Genomic DNA, 14,725 nt, shown 5'->3' with positions numbered 1-14,725 from the left:
TCTGCCCAGCGCAAGCACAAGGCTCGCGTGCAGAGTGAAGCGGAAAAAAGTGCGAGAGAGAGGGTGAGAGAAAGAAAAAAAAAACAAACAACCCACGGCTCGCGTCATTCACTTCAAAGAGCCGGCTCTAAGAGCAGTTTCATTCGCGACCGACACATCACTGTTGTTTTTAATGATGCTGTGAATTCTGGGACGGCACTTTCTCTTTTGCTTTCCTAAAGGATGTAATAAGGATGCTTACAGCTGCAAAGACTTCATTCCTATTTTGTATCAGCACGTCCGTATTTACATATACTACCATATTTTCATACTACACACTCACTGATATGGTCCTCCAGTCTCCCTCCAGGAAGTTGCGCAGAGGTGAGAGGAAAGTGACGGCTGAAGTGTGGAGGAACTCGCGCTCGGCTCCTCCGAGCCTCTTCTGGTATTCCGCTACTGTGATCAGGGTCTTGCCTACAGTTACAACAGCACAGCAGCACACTCAGGTTCAAACCACAGGTTTGATGGAGACAAAACAATCAAATCGGTTTTTAAATACAATTTGGACTAAAGTGTGTTTTAGCTGTTTAAGCAGCATCCACATCCACATTTTTTTTTTGTTTTCTCGAAAATGTTGTAAAATAGTGTGCTCTTTAACTGCTAACAGAAAGAGAGCTGCTTCAGAGGAGCATTTAGAGCTTCATGAGTCATTAGCTGCAGCAGTGTCAGTTTCAGCTGCAGGTCCACTCACCGTATGGCGTGTCTGAACCGAATTCGATGGCGGCGTCCAGCATGTACTGACCCAGCAGCTCCGCGTTGGTCGTCCTGGAGGGAAGCTTCTTGTCCAGCTTGTCATAGATGAACTCCTCGATCCGAGCACCTGGATACAAGGTGATAAAAAGACAACTGTGACCAACACATTAAAAGGAATATCCCACACTGTTTATTATCCTACATTTAAGAGTCCAATTGTACAAAAGGTGTTATTAATCTCTCTGAACAAAGAGAGTTTAACAAAAGGTAATTTGCTGTCATTTTTGTCTTGAATTTATCCATAGTTTACTCTTAATACCAAAGGTTATCTTTGCTTCTAAAATAAGTTTTTTTTAAATGGGGAAACATTCCTCCAAATTCCTCTGATACGCTATGTGTAAACACCAGTTCACTGCAGATGCTTAATCTTCAGTAAGTGCAGACATGTTGGCGGTTCTGAAAAACATTCACTTATGCACAGATGTAACCTTGGTTATTAATAATTCAAGCTGCATCAGAGCTGGCAGGAGGTGGTTGGGGTCGGTGGTGGGCGTGTACAGCTCTTGAAGCGTTTTTTAGTGGGAACCCACTAGTGTCATAATCTTCTATCTGATATTTTATCTGACATTGCCACATAAGTGGTCTTCCTATGGTATCACATTTATGTTTCTCTGGGACCAGAATTGCAACTGACCAATCCCACCAACAGGGCTATCCAGGGGTAGGAGTGGATCGGCGTCTTTGATCATTAAATATTGGCAGCAAGATCAAAGCTGCAGCCCAATGTTCCGTTCAGCTAATGAAAGTATAGCCTTTGCTTTCCATGGCAGCTGGATCACAAATGGATCTGTAATCTAGACTTCAACCTGTTTTTAACGACAGCATATAACAGCAGATAAATGTTGTGGGTGGCATCATATCTGTCGTGACATGATTGGTTGAAGTGGCCCATGAAAAGCAGTGACAGACAGATGGTTCAATCGCCTGCTAATCATTATATCAAAGAACCAGCCCTTCTCCAAATAGTTTCCAGGATGACTTCAAACCATCTGATGGGTCTGATTGGTATAATGTGTGATGGGAAATAAAAATACAAGTACATACAATTGTACCCGAGTATGGTATTTGAATCAACCAGGCCTCACGAAGGTATCAATGGCTGTATCCCATCAAAAGTTGGCAGCTGTCTTCCTGAATAGAAGGTCATTAGTAATTCAACACCTGTTTGTATCTACAAGCTCCAGTTCAGACCTTAAACAGCACAGCAGACGGTGCCTGAAGCTTAAAATGTGGGGCCGTACTGTAGGTCTGTGGTATGTGCTAGACTACAGATGTCGTCAGAAGTTTATGTGCATGAAAAACCAGAGTAATTTTGGGCTTTTAATAAACTATCTAGAGCGTTACACCACCTTGGATTGAGAGGGTACCAACCCACAACGAAGCCCCTGCTCTAAAATGAACACCGCTATTTGGCCACAATGACAATATGTGTGTTTGGAGGAGTAAATGTGAGGCTTTCCAACCTTATGCCACTACACCACCTCTCAAGCCCAAGATTACTTTGACATTCCTGCCCATGATGAGTTTATGGAAACTTTTGACCACAGCTATGTATGTATAATCTGTAGTCACATCACAATGCTGAGGAGGCTTTTTACACAAAGCACTCTGGGAAACAAGGCCAAGACTTACCAGTGTGGTCAACTGAAGCATGGAGGGTACAAAATACACAGGTCAAAGGTTAGGCATTACTCCCAAAAACCCAATCATGTTCACGTTTAACTATAGAAGCTTCTAAAAGGCACATTTCCAGAGAAAGTTCCCAAAACACCCAGGAACTAACGTCCAGGAACCTTCCCCAGGGTAAAGGTTCCTCCAGCAAGTTAAACTGATTAAACTAAAATTAATTTGGGAAATTGTCTCAAATTCTGACCTAACAACCTCAGAAGCTTCGACTTTCTTGTTAGTCCAAACACAAAATCCCCCTGGCTAATTATTTTCAATTACTGTCAGACACTAAAAACAAATCCTGCTTTTAGTAGTGGTTTCTCAGAAATGTAGAGCATTAAAAAATTGCAAGATTAAAAAGCTTTTATACATGACCACTTAGCATTAGTTGTTAACACGGGAAGGTTGTCAATCTTCAGAAAATACTAGCTCCTGAGCAAAGACTTATTACATATACAGTTCAACAAAAGGGGAAAGGGGGAAATAATCTATCGCTGGAATTCGGGAACTTCTGGTGGAAATGATAGAGCTCAACCGGTTTCTGCTTCCCAGGGAAATTTCTTTAGTAGAAACCTTAACTTTTAGTTTCAAAGCTTAATGTTACTGAGCAACAATTAGCAAAACACGTATGAACAGATCTTTTGTCAACAAGTTTAAGAACTACATCTTCTTTAAACCCCGTGCGCAGAGTTGAAGATGCGACTTTATACAGGGAGTGCAGAATTATTAGGCAAGTTGTATTTTTGAGGAATCATTTTATTATTGAACAACAACCATGTTCTCAATGAACCCAAAAAACTCATTAATATCAAAGCTGAATGTTTTTGGAAGTAGTTTTTAGTTTGATTTTAGTTTTAGCTATTTTAGGGGGATATCTGTGTGCAGGTGACTATTACTGTGCATAATTATTAGGAAACTTAACAAAAAACAAATATATACCCATTTGAATTATTTATTTTTACCAGTGAAACCAATATAACATCTCCACATTCACAAATATACATTTCTGACATTCAAAAACAAAACAAAAACAAATCAGCGACCAATATAGCCACCTTTCTTTGCAAGGACACTCAAAAGCCTGCCATCCATGGATTCTGTCAGTGTTTTGATCTGTTCACCATCAACATTGCGTGCAGCAGCAACCACAGCCTCCCAGACACTGTTCAGAGAGGTGTACTGTTTTCCCTCCTTGTAAATCTCACATTTGATGATGGACCACAGGTTCTCAATGGGGTTCAGATCAGGTGAACAAGGAGGCCATGTCATTAGTTTTTCTTCTTTTATACCCTTTCTTGCCAGCCACGCTGTGGAGTACTTGGACGCGTGTGATGGAGCATTGTCCTGCATGAAAATCACGTTTTTCTTGAAGGATGCAGACTTCTTCCTGTACCACTGCTTGAAGAAGGTGTCTTCCAGAAACTGGTAGTAGGACTGGGAGTTGAGCTTGACTCCATCCTCAACCCGAAAAGGCCCCACAAGCTCATCTTTGATGATACCAGCCCAAACCAGTACTCCACCTCCACCTTGCTGGCGTCTGAGTCGGACTGGAGCTCTCTGCCCTTTACCAATCCAGCCACGGGCCCATCCATCTGGCCCATCAAGACTCACTCTCATTTCATCAGTCCATAAAACCTTAGAAAAATCAGTCTTGAGATATTTCTTGGCCCAGTCTTGACGTTTCAGCTTGTGTGTCTTGTTCAGTGGTGGTCGTCTTTCAGCCTTTCTTACCTTGGCCATGTCTCTGAGTATTGCACACCTTGTGCTTTTGGGCACTCCAGTGATGTTGCAGCTCTGAAATATGGCCAAACTGGTGGCAAGTGGCATCTTGGCAGCTGCACGCTTGACTTTTCTCAGTTCATGGGCAGTTATTTTGCGCCTTGGTTTTTCCACACGCTTCTTGCGACCCTGTTGACTATTTTGAATGAAACGCTTGATTGTTCGATGATCACGCTTCAGAAGCTTTGCAATTTTGAGACTGCTGCATCCCTCTGCAAGATATCTCACTATTTTTGACTTTTCTCAGCCTGTCAAGTCCTTCTTTTGACCCATTTTGCCAAAGGAAAGGACGTTGCCTAATAATTATGCACACCTGATATAGGGTGTTGATGTCATTAGACCACACCCCTTCTCATTACAGACATGCACATCACCTAATATGCTTAATTGGTAGTAGGCTTTCGAGCCTATACAGCTTGGAGTAAGACAACATGCATGAAGAGGATGATGTGGACAAAATACTCATTTGCCTAATAATTCTGCACTCCCTGTATATGTAGGGGAACTTCCGCGATGTATAGAACTTACTTGGATTGGGCTGCAGTAGCACCTCTGTTTGTTTTAAGATCTTTTCAGTCCAATTCTTGGTGGAGTCGGCACGAGTGATCAGGTTCTCCAAGTGTGGATCCAACTCAGTCTTCTCAGCCTGGCCAAGCTTCTCTTCTGTGAACTAAGAGTGAAAAGCCACAGGTAGATGACACTGATAACAGGCAAACAAGCTCTAGAAGAACAACGACTGTATGAATCTAAACCAGGTCATCCACTGCCCATCACCACACAGTTCTAGTGCCGGTTTGGATTATGAAAACCAGCTGATATTTTGATAGTTTTGAGAGTTGATCATCACATAGCATTTTTACAGAAGTTGGGGTAACTTCATGGGGAATATTCTGATCTGCATCTGCCAAAAGCTTTGTAGGGGTCCAATAGCCACTTCAACATCATTCCAACTTTGCTGGCACCAATTGTTTTTTTGGTGGAATCCATTCTCGTTTGGGCCACAGGCCCACGTAGGTGGAGAGGGACTGCATGGGGCTGATGTTTGGAGCTTTGAGTGAACATCTCAACAGTTATTGCCTAGATTTCTATGGAATACTATATCAGAATCAGAATCAGAAAGGGTTTTATTGCCAAATGTTGAGCAGGTTTACAACATTAGGAAATTGCTGCGGTGCTTCAGTGCAAACATACTGTCATAAATTACGCTTAAATAGACATGAAAATAAAAATAAGAATAAGAATTAAAAGTGCTAAGTAGATAGATATATACATGATATACATGAGTGCAGGTGGTGATCAGTGCCAAACATGGAATGATGCAGTGAACACAGCGTACATATCGTAAAATCTCTAATAATGCTTAATCTGTGATCATATTAGAAGAAGTGCGACATAATCAACAAGTCACAGATTGAATTACTTACTTAACAGAATGAATTATCTACCAACAAACCACCAAATCAATAGAGTTTGTCACTGTTCGGTTGGCATTCCCAAGATTAAAAGGTAATCCTTGACTAAGTCCAAAGGTTCTCTTCATCTACTTCAAAAGGATGTTCATTAAAAAAAAAAAAAAAGGATCACATGGCATTTTAGTTTTTATTTATACAGAAATTACAGAAAATCTCAAAGGTTTTACAAACCAATGTGAAAATATCTTAATTTTTAAAGTTGTCCTCATGCTCTTCATCCACCGTTTACTCGATCTTTATGATCGCAATTCTATAATAATCAGAACAAACCCATCATATTTTAAGACCCAGACAAATTATCTTAAACCTCAGTTTCTAACTTACACATAAGTTTTTATTCTCACTAACTGGAACTTTGAAGCATGTCTTATGCAATCAAAGATGAGAAGGCCCAGTTCTGCTCTCTAATAACTGAGGCCAAAGATCACCATCTGTGGTATCAGGCCGGGCTGTCAGATGATTTCTTTCATTCAAATCTGACTGACATACAGCGACGGCGGCCAGCTGGACTTCAGAGGCAGGCTGAGGAATTCACCGTCACTGTCACCAAGCAGCAGGGAGAAGCTCTGACTGACAGCAGCTTCATGGGCCAGATCGGTTCTTTAAAAGGCAAAAGTACTGGCAGGTATTCAGGAGCTATACGATGGACAGTCTCTTATTCAGGGCTGGATTACTGGACTCCACTTAGGGCCTTAGGGACTGTAAAAGCCGTAGGTCCACCAAGTTTTAATTAATTTGTGGGTATTTAATTAACCGTTCCCATCCTTTACAGCAGAGCAATTTAAGGACTATGCAAAATACATTAACTCAGCACTTTGCAATTTCTAGTTTTATATCTCTTGGAGTTATATCTTTTATGCACCATGGGTGGCTTGGGATGAAACAGAATTTCTGTATACTGTGTATACTGCTGTATTGACAATAAAGCTTTTGAATCTTGAATCTTGAAGAGTCAAACTGGGATAAATTTGAGTGTTTATCCAAATACAAAATTTAATCTAACGGTCTTTAAATTTGCTTATTAAGTTTTTTGCTTGGTCACTGGCACCACTAAAACACAACATCCAGTACTGTAGTTGCATTGTGTCAAAATCTGCACCCAGACGCAGCACCCAGAAACGGCCCTAACCAATCTGACGCCCTAGGCAAGATTTTAGGTGGCGCCCCCCTACATCAGCAGTGTAGTGTAATGTTGTAACAAATAATATTTCTATTAAATAAGCTTTACTTTGCATTTTAATTAACGTGGGATTATTTTTTGTATTTAGAAATAATAGTACCAACTTTTTTTTTTTTTTTCAACATTTGTGGCACTGGCGTGGCGCCCCCTGATGGACGGCGCCCTTAGCATTTGCCTATACGGCCTATGCCACGGGCCGGCCCTGGCAGCACCAACCACAAAGAGACACAGAACAACGACTGAGTCTCTTTCTCTCCCTCTCTCTCTCTTAGTGTCTCACTAATGGTTGGTCAGACTTTTCAAGTCAGTGTGCAGGAACCCTTTCACTCCCAGTCCGTGAGTCATATATGACACGTGTAGACATGTAAAATACAGAAACAGTTAATGGTTTTCTGGTGTTGTGCAGAGCTGTTTTTTGTTTGTTTTTTATCCCGCTTCCTGCCTTCATTGGTTTCCTGTGTTTTCCCACAATGCACTTGGACAACCTCCAGGAAAGCAGTCTGACCTTGTTGCATTCATGGGTTCATTTTTTCCAATAGGAGCAGCAGTGTGCAGAATAAACCAGTTAATATGCTTCACTGGACTTTTCTCCTTTTATTGATTAATATTATTCTTAAATGATTTAAAATACATTATTTTAATCTTTGAATTATACTGTGAACATTCATGTTTGGTGAAGTCAGAAGAGCCTCTGTCTGGATAGGATGAAGTGTCACTCTTCAAATAAAGAAATCTTTAACAGCATAATAACTTAGCAATAAATTCAATGATTTCTGACTAGAAACCCCCCCAGAAAAAAATGCATTCATGCATTGTTCATGCATTGGTCAGACCACAAGTTTTTAAGCTCATGGACAACATCCAGCTCTAACTGCAGAGTTGGTGTGACGTGGATCCATGTTCAGGATTTTAACAGAAACAGTGAAAATAAGCAGCTGTTGTGCTCGACTTGCTCAGAAACAATGAGGCAACTTGTTGAATTTTTGTTGCATCATTGAGGCTTTTATGCAGATTAAATTCTATCCACAATGTTCAACAATATTATACAGAAGACCCTGTTTTTATGTGGCCCTTGATGTGATCCCAAACCGACTTCAGCCTTTAATGAAAGTCAGTTTGACCTCCTGCACTGTAGACTATTGTCTTTACAGGTGACAGACAACTGCAACTCACCCACTAATGCCCAAAGGGGATCCCAAGAACCCAGCTCTTAGTCTACGCAGCACTAAATGAACTTGGGTATAGATGCATGTGAATTTACTTGCGACAAATGGGAACTAAACAAAGTGAAGTAGCTTTCAGTTTTCATGCTCTCCAGCTGTGGAACAAACATCCTGAAAATATGGTGAGTTAGTTTGAAACAGGGCTTAAAAACTTGACTCTTTGAAGTGCCCTCATTTTTTTTTTTACTTTAATCTTATATTTGCTTCTTACTGTAACAATTCAATGTATCCTGATTATAACGTTTTAAATACAGTTTTGATGTCTTCTCTTTCTTTGTTGAGTGAGATGGGAGACCTTTTTAAGCTTTTAATAAAAAGTGTATCATATGGCTGCCGAATTTCTTACTGAAGCCTAAAGATCCAGTATTGTTCTGCTCATTACCTGACTCGTAGCACAGACTTTATCAATGAATTTCCAATTTTTCGAATGAGGTTTGGTGTACAAGTTCTCGAGAGTGAAGGATTTAATGCTGTTTACTGCTGGTGAGCCAGATAAATGAATGAATCTCTATGTTGGGGAGTTGGAGGGGAGCAGGACAGAGTCTGCTGGAGTCACATGGGTGATGCACCCGATCACAGCCATCAATAATGGATCGAGGCTAGACAAACCTTTATCGGCTTACACGCAGCGGGCTGCTCGGTCTGCATGGAAAACACGCCACACAAATACACTCCGTTATACCCACAGACCTCACGAAGAAAACGCAAGGCTTCAGCTGCTTTCATCGAGCTCCAGGCCCAACGGGATGCAGTGAGAGCCTAGCAGTAAATCGGTCCACACATCACCGCCTGCAGCTGGAGGGAGGTCCGGTCTTACCTGCACTGCCCGGGTGAAGAAGACCCCCGCATCAGAAGCCAGTTTTTTCACGTTGAAGTCCATGATGGAGGCGAGCGGAGGCGAGCATACAGGCGGGGCTGTGCTGAGTGTCCCCGCAGAGGGAATCCTCCGGATCAGCTGAGCAGCAGGAACAGGAGGAAGAGGAGGAGGATGAGGAGGACTGATGTCAGGGACTGTAATCCGCTTCGTGCACGATCGGAAATCTGCTCACCGCCCTGCGCTTAAAGAGACACCGCACCGGGCTGCAAGTCACGACTCCTCCGGTTCCCCTGCAGCGGTACTGAATCTCCACATGACCTCCCCTGACACCTTTACCGGCAGCTAAGTACAAAAGCACTGCGGAAATATCACAAATCTGCATTAAAAAACGCATTCAAAGCGGACCTGTCTGCTTTTCATGTCTTCTCCAGTCACATCCATCATTCAGGGGCGTTTCTACGGTTTTTGATGGGGTGGCTGCAGACAAAACACCAAAACCTGCAGTCCCTCTAGTGTCCACTAGTGGCTCTTAACAGTGAGCTGGTCCCCATGTTAAAGTATCCAAATAAATATGTTTACGGATATATCATTTAGTTCAGACCTTGCCACAGTGTGGGGCCATGGCAGGGGGGGCACGGTATGAAAGGGAGGGGGGGGGGAGGACAAAACGCTTGGACACTGCTAGCACGGGGCGCCTACAAAAACGCAAAGCAGGAGATTAAGCATAGCTGATTATGTTTCCAAACCAACTTCATTCCAAGCCAAAGACTAGAAAATATGGTGAAGCATGTCTTCCCTTTGGTCTCCCCTGCAGCATTGGTTTCCCCTTCATTGGGTGCACATGCTGGGCTGTTTAAATCACGGACAAACAGTATCCCACATTCTTGATTTTTAGAATGTCAGAACTACTCCTGACATTTTGGAGATGTTAGCTCTTTATACAGTAAAGTTACAGTGAGAACATTTTTCTTGTAAAACAAAGGGGGGCCTAGCAAAAAGAGTTTGGAAACCACTGATTTAGTTGAAAGCAGGTGAAGACTGAAATGTCTGCCTGTATATTTCAGATTGAGATCAAATACATATAAAATGCAGAGTTTTTTAACTTGCAAAAGGTAAATACTTAAGAAGTGTGCACATATACTCTTAGCACTGGATCCCAGGCCTGGAGAAATGGGGAGGGCTGCATCAGGAATACAGCAAGTTTTAGCCAATGATCATTATTTAAATCTTAAGGTACAGACAGACGAACTTTACATTACTGTATTTGAAGGTGGTACAATCACAGCAGTTTTTGACTGTGTAAAATATTTTTGTTTGTTTGAATTTCAGTCCTCTGATAAAGATGATTTAATGCTGATTTATTTATTTTTTAATAAAAAATTAATTTGTTATAATAGATTTGTAAGGAGTTGCTAATGTCACATATAAGGCAAGCTTCTTTTTCTTGGGCAGACAAAATGCCCCTATTACTGAATTGCAGTTTGTTATCTACATGAGGAAAGGCCCTCGAATTTGGACTGTTCTAAATCAGTGGTCCCCAACCACCAGTCCGTGAGGCGTTTGGTACCGGGTATGAAATTCATGGTTTTAAGGGGTTTTATCGTTAACTCTGTTTCCCTGGCTCTTTTCCCGTGTGTTATGAAGAAATCCTTTTTTTATTTATTTTTTTATTTTGTTGTATTTATCCGTGACACCTTAAAGACCAGTCCGTGAAAATATTGTCAGACATAAAAGGGTCTGTGGTGCAAAAAAGGTTGAGGACCGCTGGTCTAAATGTTTGAGGATTTAAAACAAACAAACAAAGAAGCAAAGAAAAAAAAAACACATTATTTTTTAAACCACTCCATCTTTATTGCTTTGTCATATTTTTACACCGATGTCCTGGAACTACTGTGATCAGGAAAACGTGGAACTCCAAACTGTCTGGATCCAAAGTTCTTCACTTCAGTTTGGACTAAACTTATCAGCAGTTACAAAACAAATTGAGAACAGAGTGTGGACAAACAGGAAACCTAGTGGATGAAATCTGAAAGGCTTTGCCACACAGCAGTTCTCTCTCTCTGTGTTTTTTTTTATTATTATTATCAGTACATACATCTTCATAAATAAAGAACAGTTAAACCCAAAGAATAATGTTGTGTCCAGAAAGCATAAATGGAGACATTCAATGAACAGAACAGGCGACTGAGAAAGAAGATCTGTGCGACTCTAAAGAGCTTTGATCATGCATCAAGTCCTCCTCATATTCAACTTCCACACACACTGAATCATCATGATCATAATGGTGACCGTGAGAAAGCAACAGAGACCTGCACCAATCTGATCCCTGAAATCACACAAAGAAAAACTGTACACGAGAACCAGGAAGCGCGTTTGGTTGGAAAACCGACGCGGCTGATATGAAGTAGCTTAAATCCATCAGTCAGGCACCGCTCATGAGCATGAGGACTGTAACGTTAAACCACAGGAAACAGGACAGCTGGTGATGTGTTCCTTCACTGGCGTCATCTGGGAGGGAAGCCCAGCGTCAGAAGCCTGGTGAATCAAACTGCACTCCAACTAAATCCTGTTAACAGCATCAGCGCCGCTTTCACCCCATGAAGTGAAGACAGTACTTAATCCCTGTTCCTCCAGCCCCGCGCAGGCAATTTATTAAAGTGGCATCAAATCAATTCTGAGAATTAACGAATCACTGACGTAAAACTGCATTCAAAGAATAAATAAGTGTTTGGGGGCATTACATAAGGTTTAAAAAGAGGAGCCGAGGAAGGGCGATTATCCTCAGAGGAAAAGTCTGAAGCTAAAGTCGCAACGTTGTGGGAACAAACTGTAATATTCTTAAAACGAGAGGCATAATCTGTAAGGACTACTCTTATATTCTGAGGTATTATGAAATTATAGATTTTAATGTTAAGGAAAACAAACATTTCTGAGATGGTTGAAAAAAAAAAAATGTGAGAAAAACTGCAATTTTATTGAAATCAAACTTGTAAAAATATCAAAAATGCTGTGAGATTAAAGCTGTTAATTCACTGGATACGACTGATCTCTGAGACAAAAAGTCAAAAAAAGAAAAAGAAATGAAAATCTAATATTGTTTCCTAGGTTTGCTGTTTATTTGCAAACCAAAAAAACTACATTGATATTCTGTGAAAATATAAAAATCACAGGAAGGACAAAACTTTAATATAAATTAGTAAAAAAAATTCTTTTGATACAATAAAATCAAATTTAAATTAAAAGAAAATAAACTAATATGTATTTAGGTCATAAAGTTTGAATTTCTAAATTTGAGATGGAAAAACTAATATTCTTTGATGGTTAAAAACAAAGTCTCTCAGTACACTTCTAAGAAAGCACTGAAGTATTTGTTGAGGTTATAAAACTCAAATGTCCAATAAAAACCTCAGAAATGTCTTAAATTTGCAAGAAACATTATGAAACAGAGATTACGGTTGTAAAAACCTTTGAGATTTTCCTTTCAAAGTTTTACATTTTTGGAAATGAACAAATAAACTATGGACTATATTATATATAGCTTCAGGTTATTAAAGTCACACTGACCAATGTTAAACTGAGGTAGGAACCAATTTTGCTTTAAAAACTTGATTTAAAGACTAAAGGAGAGAAAATAATAAAAAAAAAAACCTGTAATATCCTCTGACATTAAACTGGTTAGTTTATGATAGAAAATTATAGATTTAGAACCTATTTATTTATTTATTTTCGATTAAAGAGCCACAGTCCTCCATCCTGTACTGTTTGTAGTTCTGGCAGTTTAACAGATATTTTTGAAGGTTCAAAGTTTTTCCTCAGAACCCCCCCCAAAAAAACAACAACAAAAAACACACACATCAGAGGCGAGTGCGAGGAGGAGCAGAACTGATGTGACAGAAGATACCGAAGGATTTATTCACAACTTCGTGCTAGAGGAGCAGCATCAATCGAGCAGGAAAAAAGGAAACGAATGCCAACTGTCCTGTTCACACTAAAATCAAACAGCCAGATGTAACCAGGTGGTTTGTGACGTTGCCAAAGCTGTTGGTCTTACTTGGTTGGTTCTGCTAATGGTGATTAATGTAATTTAAAAAAAAAAAAAAAAACAAACAAAAAACTACAACAACCTGAAACTGCAGTTTAGAAATAAATAATTACATTAAATCTGTAAACACTAAAATTCTTTAGAATTATCTGCATTTGGAAGTTTCCACCTACTAAGCTAAAAGCAACTTTTCGGAATTGAGATTGACATATTTTTTTTAAATTTTTTTAATAAAGTAAAGTTTTAGTTACTTAATAAATTAAGAATACCGTTTAAAAGAGGAAATTCCTGAAGTCATCTTTAAAGCTACAAGACGAAAAATGCCAGTGAAGGAACTTTTTAAACTCAAAGACATCTTCAAGGTGCCCTGTGGAGGTTTTTCCTTTCTTTTTTCCACCACTAGGGGTGCTGTTGAGCTAAGAAAGAACACTTTTCCTGGATTTCTGATTCAGGTGTTCAAGATATTCAGCTTTTGAATGTTTATTGTGAAACAAACAAATTGACCATGGGACCTCCACAGGGCATCTTCAGGGATACTACAGCAAACAGAGAGGAGAAATTAAGAGTCTGGTTGTTGTTAATGTGTTTAAATGTGTTAAAGTGTTAAGTTTAACCGTAACCTGGTCAGCAGGGGTGGGGATTAAACATGAAACTTAACCTCCCTTCCTTCTGGATGACTAAACCTTAATTTGAAACAAGTCAGATGTGATTTTCTTTTTGTCTTTTTTTAAAGATCCCATCACCAGTTTTGAACATACAAGTGAACACGCAGTTTTATTTTCCTCCCCTTAGCTTTTCAAAATAAAACTGTTTGATTTAAGTGAAGGAGTTATTTTAGCAGCAAGCTGAACGACCAATAAACATGATGGGCCGTCAGGTGTCCTCAAAGGATAACCGTTTATCTTCCAACCTCCTCTCTTTTAGTATCATCTGGACCACTGGAAGCACCAGGGAGTTCAGAGGGTTCTGGGCTTTTAACACCACAGAGAGAGCAGTACGAAGCATCAAAGCTCTAGTAAAGGCCAAGTATGTGGACACGTGAGTAGACCTGTAGAGGAACTCCAAAGGCTTTCCATTAGCCTGCGTTTCCAGGTGTTTAGGTGTCCAGCTGTACTGGATTATTGTTGTTTCATTTAATTTAGTGTTGGGCTTCCAGAAGACTCAACTCTGTTAATAATGAAATGAAAATTGCTGAATATTTTACTGAGTTGAGTAGAGCTGTACTGACACTGATGGAGATTCTCATCATGTAGAACCGCTGAATGTGACACCACTGAGGTCTGGCATTTGACAGTCCATGTTTAGTGCTGTAAAACAAAGCATGAGAATCGAGGTCTGCATGTCTGGGTCTTTTTTCCATTAGACTTCTATAATCTGACTTCACAGGAGTCACCCCCTGCTGGACATTAGAAGTAACACATGTCTGCCCAAAAGGCTATGTGAATCTTTTGATATACAGTATATGTCCAAGTCAATTCACCCAGAGCCTGTGCAGGGATCAATTCTTACTGTCTGTCATCAGTAGCTCTTTGTTTGTATAGAGGCTTTATCACTTTGTATCCAGAAGCCTTAATGTCCACATACATTTGTCCATGAAGTGTATTTGCTTTGATTAATTTCACCTCCCTCTTAGTTTAAAGCTCACCGCTGCTTCCAGTAAGAGTTACCAGACTGGTTAAAGGTACTTTTTTGTTGTAAGTCTTTGTTTAAAAAGAGTTTAAAACCTAAACAAAAATCACAAACACCAAC

General features: G+C 40.1%; 1 protein-coding gene across 3 annotated transcripts in view; it reads right to left on the bottom strand.

Moving 5' to 3' along the window:
* The window catches only part of sh3glb2b (SH3-domain GRB2-like endophilin B2b), a 65,742-nt gene extending 56,425 nt beyond the window's left edge, over positions 1 to 9,317 (bottom strand). For all 3 annotated transcript variants that reach the window (XM_085463011.1, XM_085463012.1, XM_085463013.1), the window contains exons 1-4: positions 8,935 to 9,317; positions 4,771 to 4,912; positions 734 to 862; positions 323 to 456 (exon numbers count right to left, since the gene is read on the bottom strand). In XM_085463011.1, the coding sequence (XP_085319137.1) occupies positions 323 to 456; positions 734 to 862; positions 4,771 to 4,912; positions 8,935 to 8,997 (468 nt within the window). In that variant the 5' untranslated portion in view covers positions 8,998 to 9,317. The remainder of the gene's footprint in view (positions 1 to 322; positions 457 to 733; positions 863 to 4,770; positions 4,913 to 8,934) is intronic.
* Positions 9,318 to 14,725: the final 5,408 nt, after the last annotated feature.

Source organism: Copadichromis virginalis, linkage group LG7, assembly GCF_057382275.1.
Source record: "Copadichromis virginalis isolate Kocher_CV1m ecotype Utaka linkage group LG7, C_Virginalis_male_GT1.1, whole genome shotgun sequence".
NCBI classification, from domain to species: domain Eukaryota; kingdom Metazoa; phylum Chordata; class Actinopteri; order Cichliformes; family Cichlidae; genus Copadichromis; species Copadichromis virginalis.
The sequence above is the reverse complement of the archived record's forward strand: the minus strand, read 5'-3'. Positions and strand labels throughout refer to the sequence as shown.